Genomic DNA, 17,804 nt, shown 5'->3' on the forward strand with positions numbered 1-17,804 from the left:
ATAGGAAGAGGTAAATTACTATGATATCCAGGGAAACCCCAGGCATATGTAACAGGCTGCCTACAATAGAAAGAAGATGGAACCTAGGCAACTTTGGCTATGTCCAACTTAGATGTCATAAGAATCAAAGGAGGTTAATATATATTAATTTTTTGGAAGAATTAAAATAAATATTCCAAGTGATTTATTCCACCTTGAGATAATTATTTCAACATAAAAATAGATCTCAAGACACATAAGAAATAAAGTGAGGAAAATCACCTGATGAAATCCTTTAAAGGAAATTAATTCAGAGAAGCAGAAAATGAAATACTTAGAAGATAATTATCTAAATATTTAGAAACAAATATTTTAAAACATCAGATGTAGATCAATGACCAATAAAACTTTTCAAGACGAAGGACATACTCTGTATCTGCATCGTGTGATACAGAAAGTGTCACACACGTGGGATGAAGTCTGGCTGGCAGTACCAATGGCTGAAATTTAGCTATTTAATTGGATTAATTTAAATGTTCAAGGCACATGGTAGTGTGTTTGAAAGCACAAGATTAGGATCTTAGGTTAGGCGAATAAATAGATTCAAGACAGAAATGTTGGAGCTGAAAAAAGGGATGTGAACAGTCAAAGGTTGGAATGACAGTGGCAGAGAAAATGTTGACACAGTATGATTCAGAGACCATGACGTGTCTAGAGACAGGTAAGACATAACATTAAAGGAAGGAAGCACACTCCTATCTCACAGTTTGGAGCACTCACCAAAATCCTAAATTGGAGGAGTGGGTCAAGCCAAGTGGATTCTAAGGACTCCATAGCAAGCAGCTTGTTCCTCTTCCTCCAACCTCCTAAACAGTCCAGCTTCTTCTCTGAACAAATGCCTGCCTCCCTCTCTCTGTTTGACGTCCTTTTAAACCTGAATAGCAGTTTATAACCCAACCTGATCCACCCTATCAAGATCCTGAGCTTAATAGGGTTTTAGTCTGTGAGCCACACCCCGCCCGGTTTGAAAGTCTGGATTTTCCAGATTAATTGAAATTGTAACCCACACCCAGTGTTGGAGAGCAAAGATGTAATGACATCGTCCAGGGACCGTGAGAAGATCCATCATTCTCTTCTTCATTCATAAATACTTTTGAGTTCATTCTCTGTACTGTCTTCAAATAACAAGGCATCAGACACACTGGGATTCTGTGGAAATGAAGCTGGGGTTCCCTGGGAGAAATTTGGAATTAAAAGTAAAATACAAGATGAAGAACTATGAACATTTGAAATATAAATAATGAGGTGACAACATAGAATCTATTGCTGGGCTGCAGAGTACTGACGACACAGTACCTTCAAGAACATGTTAAGACTCTATTAAGGCAAAACCAATACAATATCATAAAGTAATTAGCTTCCAATTAAAATCAATTTATATTTAAAAAAAAAAAAACAGTGCTGGGATGGGAAAGCAGGAGGGATGTCAAATGATACCCTCCATCTTTAACGCTCCCTTGATGGAAATGACAGCCTTATTTGTTTTGTTAACCAGTGCATAATTAAAAGTCAATATTCAAGATCATAATAAAAATCTGTATAACTACTCATGTTGTGAGACTGAGGCTTGGAAGGAAAATCCATTAAAACACAGCCATGTGTAATTTACAAGAAATCAGTAATAAAATGTTTGCTCTCAAAAAAAAAATCTGTTAACTGTGTAGAGAAAATGGGAAGACAACTTTATACTTTGCTTCTTGGTTAGTAGGAAAATCCATACAAGTGTTCCTACATGTTAAACTATTACAAGTAATTTTATTTCCATGTTATGCACATGTTATGTTATTTAAACATTTGAGTGGAAAGCTTATGGATGTGGAGATGGCTCTTTAAGCTTAAAATTCCTGGTTGCCAAGTGGAAAAAATTTAATCAAGGGACACAGTATTTCACTGTATCCGAGAACATTTTTTTTATACCTCATACAATGCCTGGTGATCCTGTTATCTTGTGCATTTCAATTCCATCTCCCATATTCATTAAAGAATATTTCACCTGATACTAGTATATTAAGGTAAATCCACTGTACTTCAATTTTTAAAAAGAATATTTTAAACTTATGCCATAACCATTCAGTCTCCATGGACTCATCCTTTTCCTTTACATTCATCAGATTATGTACAGACTGTTTCCAAAATGAAATAGATAATTTTGAGTGTGGACTCTTTCTACCACAAGATTTAAAGAACTCTTGTAGGTTTATGTATTAACTATGCCATCTCCCCAATGTAATGAAAGGAATTGCCTTTCATCTAAGCTTGGGAATTTATTTCTACACTTGTATTCTTTCCTGTTTTCTCCTGGCACATTAGAATGTATGTTTTGACTCAAAACGTATACACTTTATTTTATTTTCATTTAATTTTTAAAGTATAGTTGATGAACAACATATTTGTTTCAGATATACAACTTAGTGATACAGTATTTTGTACAGATTATACTCCTCTTGAAATTATTATAAAATATTGTATGTATTCCCTGTGTTTACCACATATCCTTGTAGTGTTTATTTTACATATGGCAGGTTGTATCTCTTAATCCTGAACCCCTAACTTGCCCCTCCCACCTCCCCCTCCAAATGGTAACCACTAGTTTGTATTGTATACCTGTGAATCTGTTTCTGTTCCGTTATTCTTTTTTTTAGATTAACATATATATCATACCATATAGTATTTGTCTTTCTCTGACTTATTTCACTAAGCACTGTATGCCTAGGCTCATCCCTATTGTTTCTAATGGCAAATTTCATTCTTTTCTTTTTCGCTAAGTAGTATTCCATTCTAATATATACCACGTCGTCTTTATCCATTCATCTGTGGATGGACACTAAGGTTGCGTCCCTGTCTTGGCTCTTACAAGTAATAATTCTGTGAATATGGGAAGTGCACTGTATCTTTTGGCATTCTTTCCTTTTCTTCAGATATGTACCCTGGAGTGGAATCGCCTTTGTTCCTTGAGGGTTTTGACAGATGATTTTTCTTCTGAAAATATTATGTAGCTTAATATTTTCTGTCAAGTATGTATAATGAGCTTTGTGTTGCCCCCCAAGTTCATATGTTGAAGCGGGAACACTCAGTGCATCAGAAGGTGACTTTATCTGGTGAGCCTGCAATGAGAGCCAGGATTAGATTACAGTGATGGCCTTCTGGGGGGGCCCTAATCCAATGTCATCTGTGCCCTTAGAAGCAGGAGAAGACACCAGGGATCTGAGCGAGAGGAAAGGCCCTGTGAGGACACAGTGAGTTGATTCCTGTCAGCTGTACATGGACACAGGCCTCGGGGACAAAGAAATCCATCTGTGCCTTGATCTGGGAAATTCTGGATCCAGGAAACCTTGATGGAAACTAATTCGAAACTCCTAGGGTAGGAGGGAATTTGCTATTTCACACTAAAGACTTCAGAACACTTTTTCCATGTCTTTCGTCCATTCCCTCAGGAGGCAGAGACTTAACATAGAGCTCTGCTCAGGGATTTCGTAAGACCAGAATGTGGTCAGTGAGGATGAAAGGCTTAGGAATTGCGTGAAAAGAACTTCAGGATGCTGTGTGCATCTAACGTCTATATAATGTCAACCTATGTACATTCTTTCTCATTCGTCATTTGTCATGAGTTCTATTTCACACATCTTGAAATGATGTATAAATTCAAATAAGTTTTTAAAAACATAAATCTTATCTCACACTTTTTCAATTTTTCAAAATATATTGTCATTACACATTTTTTGTTATCTTTCTTCCCTAGGCTATTTAAATGATTATTTTTGTTTTGAAAGTAGGAAACTGTTGAACCCCTCTTTGCTTATTCTAAATATTTTGGGTCAAGTGTGGCTAAAGAGCTGTGTGCCATCACCTGGGCAGATGGAGGACGACCATCTTCTCACAGCTGACAGCACGTGTTCTGATGGAGCCCAGATCTGTGCCATCTCACTAAAATCGTCCTGTGTCCTGAACCCCTGCCCCCTGGAGGCGCAGGCCCAAGAATATCAGCCCATCCCTAATAATTCCAATCTCATCTGGCTTCTGTGACAGACTCCTCTCTACTCCTGTGATGCTCAGAGGATTCCATAAAATAGAGCATTCTCAGGCCCATTCAGAGCCTTTGAATTGACAAAGTTGAAGATCAGATGATGTTTTCTTTTGTGAGAATCTAAGAATGTAATGAGGAGGATTTAGGTCCTGAGACAAGGGAGTAAAAGGAATAGGCTGTGACCCAGGTCACAGAGAAAGACAGTCTCAGAAGTTTTGGGAGGTCTGGGCCCAGCCCCAGCGTGCCAGCTGTCTCCCTGACAGTTTCATCCCCTTGTGCCTTCAGCCAGCAGCTCCCTGCCCTTGAGGTGCAGGGCTCTGCAGAATGAGGAGATTCCCCCAACCGCTGCTCTGTAGGAAGGAAGGAGCACAGTTTGCTCTTCCAAGGAAGTCCTCTCCACGTGGCTCAGTGGCTGTTCTTGGACGTACTCAGGTCTTTTCCTGCTGGAGAAGAGAGGCAGCCGGGGAGGTGGGTGATCTCTGCCCAGCACCTCCAGCGCTTCTCAAACCCTGCTGCTCGTCTGATGACCTCAGCGCCGCGGCAAGCCCGGTGCCCAGGCCTCAGAACAGACAATGAGCTCTACCTGAAAGGAGGATCCGGGCGTATGTACTCACTGCAACTCACCAACTGAGTCCAGTGTGGCCAGAGTGAGAATAAACCAGTACAAATGCTTATCATATTCTCTACGCACGACACTCACACGGTGCATTGTCAATGTGCATATGTGGGGATCTGGGAGGGCCTGATTCTGTGTTTTTAATAAGGTCCCCTGAAGCTCCTCTTTCCCTCAATTACAAAATCTATCTTGGGTAAAAATAATATTCAGATCCTCTTCAAGACTTAGAGATAAAAACCACATAAAACATGTCTTCTATGGTAGAACTTTATTAAAATTGAAAGAAAATGTTTATTCTATGGTAAATTTTATAAAATTTTTGAGAGACATTATATCAATCCTAGCAAAATCATCATTAAAAAGGAAGGCAGGAACTTGCAAATTTGATTTAGGGCACAGGAAGGCCCTGCTAGGGCTGGGTTCAGGGCCTGCCTGCCACAAAATGCTCTTTCTACATCTCTTGATATGATTGTATAGTTTTTCTTATTTATTCTATAAATATAGAAAAAATTTAAACAAAGCTTTATAGTAACACCCCTGGTGGCTTAGAGGGTAAAGAATCTTCCTGCTACAGGAGACTCAGGGTTGATACCTCAGTCAGGAAGATCCCCTGGAGGAGGGCATGGCAACCCACTCCAGTATTCTTCCCTGGAGACTCCCCATGGACAGTGGAGCGTGGCGGGCTACAGTCCATGGGGTTGCAAAGAGTCAGATATGACTGAGCAACCAACACTAATAAAACATAATAAACACAGCCATGGGAAGGTCCCCCACCATGATTTACAGTGAAAGACTCCAGAGAGTCCATGAGTCTCATCTCAGGACAAGGCACTGCCGACTTTCTGCAGAGCAGAGTCAGGCCCTTTAGGCAGGTTCCAAATGTTCAGATATAGATACTACCATCAAATACAGATACTACCATCACTTCCTGTCTACACAATGGTTTCAAGTCACTCCTAGAGTTTGCCTCAATTGCTTATAATCCTTTTAGGTTGACAGCTTGCCGTCCGGTTGGATAAGCGCCATGGGACAGACTGGGGTTCCATGAGGAGACAGGGCAGTGTGTGCAGCTGTGTGTCCCCAGGGAGGTCGGTCCCACTGCTGTCTCGCCCACCAGGGTGGGGAGTCTGGCTTCACTGGGAACAGCCGCTCCCTCTAATACCCAGTCCACCCCCCAGAGTCACAGTCAAGTCAGGGCACCGGGCGCTGGAGGATGAGTCTCAGTTGCCACTGGTGTCTGCGTCCCAGTCACTCTCTTCGGAGGAAGAAGACACCAGGAGGTCATCGTAGAGGACGCTCCGGGGCCCGGGGACAGCGAGTCCCTCGGGCGCCTGGTCAACGGACGGGCTCTGAGAAGGAGGGGCTGGCCGCTCCGTAGGCCCCAGAGACGGGGGCACCGTGTACCGGCAGCTCCAGCAGCCTTCGGCATCTCTCAGGAAGCGCATCCTGAGAGGCTGGGGCCGAACGAAGATGCTGATGGGCGGCGGGTGAGCTGCGGGGACCCCGCGCACGCTCTTGGAGGGAGATCTGTCCGCGGGAGGCTGGAGGTCAAAGCGTTGCCCCTGGGCAGGTGTCTCCCTGGATGCACGGAAGGCCACTCTCGGTCCACGTCCTGCTGTGCTGGGTGGAGGAGGGAGATTCAGGAAGGCCCCCAGATCTGCTGTAGGAGTGCTCTGCTGGGGGGTCTGGACGGGGCTGAGTCTAGGTTTCTTTGGGGGGTTCACACATGTCAGAGTGGGGTTGGTGGGGCTCTGAGCCCATCTCTTGCCTGGAGCTTTGATGCAGCCCTTGGAAGCCTGGACCAAATTCTTGCCGATGAGAGGCACTGCGGGGAGGCTGGATTCACATCATCTTTCCTGGTGGGTGACCCTCTTGAGTGATCTGGATCCTGGACGGATTTCCTCTTGGATGTGTGGATAAGCAGGGGCATGTTTGGGTGCTGTAAGAGAAGAGCACACAGAGAGGCCAGGTGTGAAAATCTCCTCTCCCTCCAATAAAACACCTCATAGGAATTAATTTTATATGATAAGATAGTCAACATCAGGTTTGCTTATAAAAAAGAAAATTACAGTATGACCTTGATACATTTATGGATCAAATAGGTAAATGGAAATGTTATAAAAATATCTCCCATTAAGTAAGGAGAAGCAAGCTTTTGGTATACCCTCTTCTTAGGACTGTATACAGCTTGGTGTTTTGCAGGCACCTTGATGGCAAAATGAGTTTCCATGGTCATGGAAGATGAATCACAATTCACAGATTCCTGTTCTAACTTAAAGGATTCGACTATGGAAGCTACTGAATGCGGTCCACTGGAGAACGGAATGGCAAGCCACTTCAGTATTCTCGCCTTGAGAACCCCATGAACAGTATGAAAAGGCAAAATGATAGGATACCAAAAGAGGAACTGCCCAGGTCATTAGGTGCCCAATACGCTACTGGATATCAGTGGAGAAATAACTCCGGAAAGAATGAAGGGATGGAGCCAAAGCAAAAACAATACCCAGTTGTGGATGTGACTGGTGATAGAAGCAAGATCCGATGCTGTAAAGAGCAATATTGCATAGGAATCTGGAATGTCAGGTACATGAACCAAGGCAAATTGGAAGTGGTCAAACAAGAAATGGCAAGAGTGAACGTCGACATTCTAGGAATCAGCGAACTAGAATGGACTGGAATGGGTGAATTTAACTCAGATGACCATTATATCTACTACTGCAGGCAGGAACGGAGTAGCCATCATGGTCAACAAAAGAGTCCGAAATGCAGTACTTGGATGCAATCTCAAAAACGACAGAATGATCTCTGTTCGTCTCCAAGGCAACCCGTTCGTTATCACGGTAATCCAAGTCTATGCCCCAACCAGTAACGCTGAAGAAACTGAAGTTGAACGGTTTTATGAAGACCTACAAGACCTTGTAGAACTAACACCCAAAAAAGATGTCCTTTTCATTATAGGGGACTGGAATGCAAAAGTAGGAAGTCAAGAAACACCTGGAGTAACAGGCAAATTTGGCCTTGGAATGAGGAATGAAGCAGGGCAAAGACTAATAGAGTTTTGCCAAGAAAATGCCCTGGTCATAGCAAACACCCTCTTCCAACAACACAAGAGAAGACTCTACACATGGACATCACCAGATGGTCAACACCAAAATCAGATTGCTTATATTCTTTGCAGCCAAAGATGGAGAAGCTCTATACAGTCAACAAAAACAAGACCAGGAGCTGACTGTGGCTCAGATCATGAACTCCTTATTGCCAAATTCAGACTTAAATTGAAGAAAGTAGGGAAAACCGCTAGACCATTCAGCTATGACCAAAATCAAATCCCTTATGATTATACAGTGGAAGTGAGAAATAGATATAAGGGCCTAGATCTGATAGATAGAGTGCCTGATGAACTATGGAATGAGGTTCGTGACATTGTACAGGAGACAGGGATCAAGACCATCCCCATGGAAAAGAAATGCAAAAAAGCAAAATGGCTGTCTGGGGAGGGCTTACAAATAGCTGTGAAAAGAAGAGAGGCGAAAAGCAAGGGAGAAAAGGAAAGATAAAAGCATCTGAATGCAGAGTTCCAGAGAATATCAAGAAGAGATAAGAAAGCCTTCCTCAGCAATCAATGCAAAGAAATAGAGGAAAACAACAGAATGGGAAAGACTAGAGATCTCTTCAAGAAAATTAGAGATACCAAGGGGACATTTCATGCAAAGATGGGCTCGATAAAGGACAGAAATGGTATGGACATAACAGAAGCAGAAGATATTAAGAAGAGGTGGCAAGAATACACAGAAGAACTGCACAAAAAAGATCTTCACGACCTAGATAATCATGACGATGTGATCACTCATCTAGAGCCAGACATCCTGGAATGTGGAGTCAAGTGGGCCTTAGAAAGCATCACTACAAACAAAGCTAGTGGAGGTGATGAAATTCCAGTTGAGCTGTTTCAAATCTTGAAAGATGATGCTGTGAATGTGCTACACTCAATATGCCAGAACATTTGGAAAGCTCAGCAGTGGCCACAGGACTGGAAAAGGTCAGTTTTCATTCCAATCCCAAAGAAAGGCAATGCCAAAGAATGCTCAAACTACTGCACAATTGTACTCATCTCACATGCTAGTAAAGTAATGCTCAAAATTCTCCAAGCCAGGCTTCAGCAATACATGAACTGTGAACTCCCTGATGTTCAGGCTGGTTTTAGAAAAGGCAGAGGAACCAGAGATCAAATTGCCAACATCCGCTGGATCATGGAAAAGGCAAGAGAGTTCCAGAAAAACATCTATTTCTGCTTTCGTGACTATGTCAAAGCCTTTGACTGTGTGGATCACAAGAAACTGTGGAAAATTCTGAAAGAGATGGGAATCCCAGACCACCTGACCTGCCTCTTGAGAAATCTGTATGCAGGTCAGGAAGCAACAGTTAGAACTGGACATGGAGCAACAGACTGGTTCCAAATAGGAAAAGGAGTACCTCAAGGCTGTATATTGTCACCCTGCTTATTTAACTTATATGCAGAGTACATCATGAGAAATGCTGGGCTGGAAGAAACACAAGCTGGAATCAAGATTGCCAGTAGAAATACCAATAACCTCAGATATGCAGATGACACCACCCTTATGGCAGAAAGTGAAGAGGAGCTAAAAAGCCTCTTGATGAAAGTGAAAGAGGAGAGTGAAAAAGTTGGCTTCAAGCTCAACATTCAGAAAATGAAGATCATGGCACCTGGTCCCATCACTTCATGGGAAATAGATGGGGAAACAGTAGAAACAGTGTCAGACTTTATATTTTTGGGCTCCAAAATCACTGCAGATGGTGACTGTAGCCATCAAATTAAAAGGTGCTTACTCCTTGGAAGAAAAGTTATGACCAACCTAGATAGCATATTCAAAAGCAGAGACGTTACTTTGCCGACTAAGGTCCGTCTAGTCAAGGCTATGGTTTTTCCTGTGGTCATGTATGGATGTGAGAGTTGGACTGTGAAGAAAGTTGAGTGCTGAAGAATTGATGCTTTTGAACTGTGGTGTTGGAGAAGACTCTTGAGAGTCCCTTGGATTGCAAGGAGATCCAACCAGTCCATTCTGAAGGAGATCAACCCTGGGATTTCTTTGGAAGGAATGATGCTAAAGCTGAAGCTCCAGTACTTTGGCCACCTCATGAGAAGAGTTGACTCATTGGAAAAGACTGTGATGCTAGGAGGGATTGAGGGCAGGAGGAGAAGGGGACGATCGAGGATAAGATGGCTGGATGGCATCATGGACTTGATGGACGTGAGTCTGAATGAACTCCGGGAGATGGTGATGGACAGGGAGGCCTGGCGTGCTGCGATTCATGGGGTTGCAAAGAGTCAGACACGACTGAGTGACTTAACTGAGCTGAACTGATGGAAGCTACTGATAAAATCACTTCCATGTCCCTGCCAGCTTCTCGCCAGACATGCGAGTCAGAATGCAAAATCAAAGGCACCGCGAAAAATGGCATCTGAAAACTAAATGCTGACATTGGTCAGGAAAGAACATGACCGGTTTCCTCCCAGAGACAGGACTGAGGCCAGTCGATTAAGGAGGTGGCCCGAGAGACTGACCCTCAGGCAGAGGCCGGGCTCCGGCTCCTCCTTCCAGCTCTGCGGCTGCCGAGCGCGGGGTCTCCTGGGAAATCGCTGCAGGAGCTTTCTCTGCTGCTCCTCTTTCCTGCAACACGAACAGGTCAAGCGTCAGAAACCAGTGTCCTTGTCACCAATGGGACCGACGGTGCTGTGGCCCAGCCCCTTTCCTCATTTGGTGGTAACACTGGACCTGAAGCCCTCTGCCTTTGTGCAGACCCCCCATGTCCTTCCCCAACGCCAGAGACCCCTGCAGGGTCTCCCAGGAAGTCCTGTCTCTTCATCTCTATGGCCTCGGGGCCGGTCCGGTGCAAAGCGGTGTGTGTTCCCCACTCTCCTTAGTGACTTCAGGGCCTGGTGTGAGCCCCCGAGTGTGGCCCCTGAGCACGTGGCTCCTGTCTCTGTCTCCCCAGTTGCCCTGTCCTTTCTAGAGATGGCTCAGCACAGTGTCGACAAGGAGAGGAACCGCCTCCAGATTTCAGCCCCGACCTTGGGTCCCACCTCCCCGCCGCTCACCTCTGCCTTTCCTCCTCCTCTCTCTCAGCCGCATTAGGGGTCCCTGGGGTCGGTGGGTCCTGCAGCTTCCACGCCAGGTTCTCCTTACCGAATCTGGACCCCAAGGGCAGGGGCACCAGCGCCCCTTGCCAGCGCTTCATGGGGCACCTGAGGCTCCTTGCTGTGTGCCCAAAGGCTCCACAGTCCTTACACTTCACCTGTGGGTGGAGGAGAACCAGGTCAGAGAGTCAGCAGAAGCCACAGGCACGAGTTCAGAGGGAATGCAACGACGGATGGAGAGCGTGGAATGCTGGTTCTGGAGAAAGGACGCGGTTCCTCACGTGCCGAGATATTTACAATATTGTGGTTCCCAAAGCCCTCGTCAGGAGTATCAGAGGAGGAGAGGCTGGCGGTGTAAGTTGAACAGTAAGAGCCCACTGAAAGATCTGGATGAAGCCAGGGCAGACATAACCCCGAGGAGCCCAGGCGGTTCCTCCAAGGCTCTGAGTGGCCCAAGCTGCTGGGGAGGGAGGTTGAGGCAGCTATCTTTGGATGCAAATGTACTAGTGAGTTATGGACCCAGAATATTCCAGGTCTAAACCCTGTCTCTGCAGTCCCTGCCACCCACAGATTCCCGGCGGGTCCAAGCCTCCACTCACCATAGAGTCTTTGTCCTGTGGCTGGGGAGCCGTCTGCCTCCCAGGTCCCGGGTTTTGCTTCCTTACTTTCTGGTCTTGAAAGAGTCGGCAGGCTCTCAGCCATCCGTACTGACCAGCCATCTTCCACACCTACTGGAGATTCTCCTCAATCTTAATTTTTGGATTTCCTCTGTGAAAAGAAAGAAAAAACTGTCATATTGATGCAGAAACACAGAGACATCCCTGCCCTATCAACCCTAAATGGGGATCATGACATCGTGACTGGGTTTCTGACAATTTGACTTCTTCTGCCCAGATCTTTCTCTTCACAGAAAGTGAAGAAGAACGAAAGAGCCTCTTGATGAAAGTGGAAGAGAGTGAAAAAGTTGGCTTAAAACTCAAGATTCAGAAAACAAAGATCATGGTAAATGGATAGGGAAACAGTGACAGACTTTATTTTTTGGGGCTCCGAAATCACTGCAGATGGTGACTGCAGCCATGAAATGAAAAGACACTTGTTCCTTGGAAGAAAAGCTATGACCAATCTAGACAGCATATTACAAAGCAGAGACATTCCTATGCTGACAAAGGTCCATCTAGTCAAGGCTATGGTTTTTCCAGTAGTCATATATGGAGTGAGATTTGACTGTAAACAAAGGTGGATGGCAAAGGATTGATGCTTTTGAACTGTGGTGCTGGAGAATACTCTTGAGAGTCTCTTGGACTGCAAGGAGATCCAACCAGTCCATCCTAAAGGAGATCAGTCCTGAATATTCAATGGAAGGACTGATGCTGAAGCTGAAACTCCAATACTTTGGTCACTGATGCAAAGAACTGACTCACTTGAAAAGACCCTGATGCTGGGATAGATTGAAGGCTGGAGGAGAAGGGGACGACAGAGGATGAGATGGTGGAATGGCATCACCGACTTGATGGACATGAGTTTGAGTAAGCTCCCGTAGTTGGTGATGGACAGGGATGCCTGGTGTGCTTCAGTCCGTGGCGTCCCAAAGAGTCAGACATGACTGAGCGACTGAACTGAAAAACTGCTCAGACATTTCTGTATTCTCCCCTGATTACTGACACACAGATTAGGACCCAGACTAACATGCATTTGGATTTGCATCCTCGGAAGACTAAGTTTAGAGACTTGGGTTACATGTATCACATTCTAGGAGATAAAAGATCTCCCTACATGTATACAAATATTTGTTCTAGGGGAAAGCTATACTTAATATTGAGGAATAGGCATTTGAAAATAAAAAATAAGTGTGATCAATTTTGAAAACTGGATTCTCCCATTTGACATCAGGGAAGACAATTTTCAAGTACAAATTGACTTCAAATTACCTTCCTCTCTACTAGATTAGGGGCTTCCCTGCTGGCTCAGAGGCTAAAGTGTCTGCCTGGAATGCAGGAGACCCGGCTTCAATCCCTGGGTCAGGAAGATCCCCTGGAGAAGAAAATGGCAACCCACTCCAGTACTCCTGCTTGGAAAATCCCATGGACGGAGGAGCCTGGTGGGCTACAGTCTATGGGGACGCAAAGAGTCGGACACGACTGAGCAGCTTCACTTCACTACTAGATTAGATGATTCACGGCTGACAGTCTGTTTTCTGGAACTTTTGTCCTCAACGTCTCATTTGTACCTAGCTAAGAATTGATGCTTTTGAACTGTGGTGTTGGAGAAGACTCTTGAGAGTCCCTTGGACTGCAAGGAGATCCAACCAGTCCATTCTGAAGGAGATCAACCCTGGGATTTCTTTGGAAGGAATGATGCTAAAGCTGAAGCTCCAGTACTTTGGCTACCTCATGTGAAGAGTTGGCTCATTGGAAAAGACTCTGATGTTTGGAGGGATTGGGGGCAGGAGGAGAAGTGGACGACGGAGGATGAGATGGCCGGATGGCATCACGGACTCAATGGACGTGAGTCTGAGTGAACTCCGGGAGATGGTGATGGACAGGAAAGCTTGCCCTGCTGCAGTCCGTGGGTTCGCAGAGTCAGACACGACTGAGCGACTGAACTGAACTGAGGGAGGAAGCTTCAGGGCAGAAGGCAGGATAGTGACTGTGGTCAAGTGTGTAGTGGCAGCGAGAGAGGAAAGTCTGGGTGGTGAGGCTGTATAAGGGTCAAAATGCTGGAATGTAATAATGTACAAAAGGGCAGAGTTGCTGCAGTCCCCATGACGCCAGGTGACCAGCAGGATCTTGCCCGCCAGAAGAATAAAAGGCAGAGCCGCTCGGTGAAGGGAAAGCACTGCGTTCCCGGGGCGATTGTCCCCCAAGCAGAGGGACACCCAGATCATGCAGCAGAAGCTGAGAAAGGCAAAAGGGAAGGGGGAAGCCAAGTAGCTTTGGGGCTTCGTGTGCAACCCTCTTGCCCTTGTCTGTGTGCCTGAAGCCAGTGCCCCCACGCTGGGGTTTCCTGCCGCAGGGCTCCCAGGCCCCAGGACCGATGGCGTTCCCTTTGCCCTGAGTCTGCAGCGGGTCCCTTTTGTGCCTCCTTCCCCTCGGGTAGCCTCTCTCCCTTTCGGCCACTGCCAGAGGGTGAGGGGGTTATCCTTTCCCAGTCATTTTTATTCCTGTGGGGTTCACCCCAAAGTTTTAAAATTAGCTTTGTAATTGAAAAAAAAAGGACAAATAAACATGTAATATTAACATCAACGTTTACTCAATTCAAGAAATAAAATTATAAAGTTCAAGACACCTTATCCTATTGCCAGGCCAAATCACTACATAAGTTTACGATGGACTTTTGTTCTGAGAGATATGGTGAACGCCAGCTTGAAAAAGCAAACCATCCTAAACTCCAGCTGTGCTCCTCTTCTCTGTAGGAGATGATCAGAGAGGTGGGGGAGGAATGCCCTCACTGAGGGAGATGCAGCTTTGATGGTGCCTGAGGACCAGTCAAGAAGGAATTTCCCTTTCCCAGCTGACCTGAGGCTGCTCCAAGATCACATGACCTCATCGAGAGTTTCTTAGCCAAGTGACATCATCTATTCCCTTTGGTCTAATGACTTCTGAAGACTTGTTAAGAGAAATTATTCACAATTTCACTCGTGTGTGGAACACAAAAGACAAAAAGAAAACAAGTAAACAGAATTTTAAAGAAGACAAGGCTGACATGATGGCAAATACAAAGGTACACAGACCTGAGTAAAGGGAATCAGAAGAGGAGCCGCAAAGAAAATGGGGCAGCAGATAGTCACAGAGGAAACCTGCGGTTTTTGGTGCTGAGAAGGTGTGTGGTTCACAGAAGCTGAAATGTATGGCAATGCACCTAAAGTTTCACTAAATTTACAATGGGATAATATCAAAACTTAAAACAATTAAAAGTCCAAAGAAATTAGAGAATCGATCCCCAGCTGCCTAAAGCCACATCACTACATAACTTTCCTCTTGTCCCGTTTGCCTGAGGCACTAGCCAAACACCAACTTTAAACCACACAACCTTAAATTCAGCTGTGAGCCTCCAGTCTGTCAGCAGATGCTCAGAATCATGAGTGCTGGACTCTCCAGCCGAGGAGATGCAGCTTCCAGGGTGGCTGAGGATGGTCAGAGGGGAAATTTCCCTTTCCTGACTTTCTACTCCCCTCAGGTCACATGACCTTGATGAGGTTTCTTCCCCCCGCCCTTTTTTTTTTATGAGGTTTTCTTAACCAATCAACATTATGTAGGCCACAGTCCAGGGGGTCACAAGGAATCAGACACAGCTGAGCGACTTAACAGCAGAAATCACCAGCAGAGGACACTCGAGAAATACCTTGTGCATTCACTTCCATGTGGAACACTAAACACAAATTTCAAAAGCAAATAAGTCAGCACAAAAAGCAAGGAAAGCAAATGACACAAAAGCAAACATTCCCATAGAGCAGAGCAGTGCATGTCAGAGGATAGTGCAAGGCGACGGCCGACGAGTGAAACGGGTCCACAGTTGGTAACAAAAACACCTAAGTTGTTGGTGCTCATCAATTCTATGATCTACTGGAATTGAAATAAATCTTTGTACATGTAAAACTGAGCTAACATTTTCACTGAATGATATCCTACAAGAATAATTAAATTAAAAAATTAAAATATTCCTGCCCATGGCCTAGACTACATTGGTACCTATTTTGTCTACTGTCTCATTTCTGTGATGGACAAACTGAACATCAAATTTAAATCAACCTGAACCTTAGTCACATGCCTCTTACCTGTCAGTAGATGCCCAGAATGCTGGGTGCTAGGCACTCTGCACCTTTGAAGGTGACTGAGGAGGGCCAGTGGGATAACTTCCCTTTCCTGCTGCCTTTGATTTGTCCCCAAGGTTACCTGACCTTGATGAGGTTTTTCCTAATCCAATCAAGGTTATATATCACCTTTGGTCTAATAATGTCTTGTAGATACCTTTAGAAAACAGAAATACCTGATGAATTCATTCATATATGGAACACTAAATACAAGGAAAAAGAGCAAATAAGTGAAAACAAAAATTAAGACAGCAAATGACGTGCAAATAAACACATTCACAGAACAGAGCCATGGATATCAGGGGGTACCAGCAACGGAATGGCTGCTGAGTGAAATACGTCCACAGGATGGTAAAAGAAAAAAACTTCAACGTTTTTGGTGCAGGTCAGTTTTATGGCATACTGAAATTGAAATGTATTTTATGTAAATAAAACATATAATATTGTAACCAAATGAATGATACTCTAGAAAAATAATTAACGGCTTCCGTGATGGCTCAGACAGTAAAGCATCTGTCTGCAATGCAGGAGACCCGGGTTTGATCCCTGGGTCAGGAAGATCCCCTGGAAAAGGAAATGACAACCCACTCCAGTACTCTTGCCTGGAAAATTCCATGGGCGGAAGAATAATTACATGAAAAATTATCCATGCCTCAGTGCATAAAGCCATATGTGTACATATTTTGTCTACGTCTTTTTTCTCTGCGGGATACACTGAACACCAAATAAAGCCAAACAACCTGAAATCCAGCTGGGTGCCTCCCATCTGTCAGTAGATGCTCAGAATGGTGGGCGCTGGACACCGTCCACTGGAGGAGACGCAGCCTCGGAGGCAGCTGAGGGTCCGTGGTGGAAGTTCCCTTTCTTAGCTGACTTGTTACTGCTCCAAGGTGTGTGACCTTGTTAAGATTTTCCTGACCAATCCAAGTCATATATCAGCTTTGTTCCCTCTGTGTCTGAAGACAGATTCAGAGAAGAGAAACACCTATTGACTCTACTCATGTGTGAAGCAGGAAGAAACCAAGAAACCAAAAGAAAACAAGTGAAAAAAAAATTAAGGAACTAAACAAATGACCCAAGAACACATACACAGAACTGAGTGGTGGATACAGTGGGGAACTGGCAGGCGGGAGGGCCCAAGGGAAACACAGTCACGGAGAGCAAAGGAGGGAAGATAATGTGTTGGTGCTGGGCAGGTGCACGGTATGCAGGAGCTGAAATCCACTTGTAAATGTAAAACTCATCTAATATTATAACAATGATAGCTCAGTATAACATAGAGATGAAATTAAAGAAAATTAAAGAACCTTTACTCCATTGTCTAAAGCCACAACACTACATATTTTGGCTGCTGTCCTATTTATCTGGGGGTTTAGCTAACACCACATTTATTTCAAACCAACCTTAAATCCAGCTGCACTCCTGTCTGTAACTAGAATCACAGAAAAGTGGGTGCTGGACAAACTCCACTGGATGAGATGAAGTTTCAAGGAGGCTGAGGAAGTGTCCATGTGGAGAGCTGTCCTTGCAAACTGACCTTCATACTGCTCCAAGGTCACATGACCTTGTTGAGCCATTTGTACCCACGGAATGATACATGTCACAGTAGACAGATAATAGAATTGGTTGCTCATCACCTTCACCCAGGACTTGTTTTCCCATCTTGACTGCCCCCAGAATTCCTTGTGGAAATTTTGAAAACCAGTGATGGATAAGAATCCTCCCGTCAAAGTGGGAGACACAGGTTTGATCCCTGCTCTGGGAAGATCTCACGAGCAGCTAAGCCCCTGTGCCCACAGTTGAACCTGTGCCCACTGTTGAGCCTGTACCCACTGTTGAGCCTATGTCCTAGAGCCCCAGGAGCCCCAGCTAGGCTCCAGGAGCCTAGAGCCGGAGCTCCGCAGCAAGAGAAGCCACTGCAATGAGAAGCCACTGCAAAAATAAAAAATAAAAAAGGAGTGAGAACAGCAAAAAAAAAAAAAAAAAAAAAAAAAAAGAGAAGCCACTGCAATGAGAGAGAAGTTCCTGTTTGCCACAAGTGGAGAAAAAGCCCTCCCAGCGATGAAGACCCAGCAGAGCCAAAATTAAATAAATTTTTTTTAATTAAAAAAAGTCATTATGGATCAGTACCATCCTTGTGTGTGTTTCTGTGAGTGGA

The 17,804-nt window shown here is 44.7% G+C and overlaps 1 protein-coding gene across 1 annotated transcript; it reads right to left on the bottom strand.

The window, feature by feature from the left end:
* Nucleotides 1-5,899: 5,899 nt before the first annotated feature.
* LOC138430800 (protein FAM90A5-like) lies at nt 5,900-11,555 on the bottom strand. Its single transcript, XM_069572822.1, has 5 exons — nt 11,502-11,555; nt 10,798-10,994; nt 10,264-10,369; nt 6,493-6,618; nt 5,900-6,388 (listed from the first exon to the last, which is right to left on the bottom strand). The coding sequence occupies exons 1-5, from the start codon at nt 11,553-11,555 to the stop codon at nt 5,900-5,902; spliced, it is 972 nt and encodes a 323-aa protein (XP_069428923.1).
* Nucleotides 11,556-17,804: the final 6,249 nt, after the last annotated feature.

Source organism: Ovis canadensis, chromosome 26 (genome assembly GCF_042477335.2).
Source record: "Ovis canadensis isolate MfBH-ARS-UI-01 breed Bighorn chromosome 26, ARS-UI_OviCan_v2, whole genome shotgun sequence".
Lineage (NCBI taxonomy): Eukaryota > Metazoa > Chordata > Mammalia > Artiodactyla > Bovidae > Ovis > Ovis canadensis.

Coding starts and splice junctions, on each gene's coding strand:
- LOC138430800 (XM_069572822.1), bottom strand. CDS start 11,555: ATGGCTGGTCAGTACGGATGGCTGAGAGCCTGCCGACTCTTTCAAGAC. Junction 10,995..11,501: donor GACTCTTTCAAGACCAGAAA/GTAAGGAAGCAA, acceptor CTCCACCCACAG/GTGAAGTGTAAGGACTGTGG. Junction 6,619..10,263: donor AGCCCGGCCTCTGCCTGAGG/GTCAGTCTCTCG, acceptor CTTCTCTTACAG/CACCCAAACATGCCCCTGCT.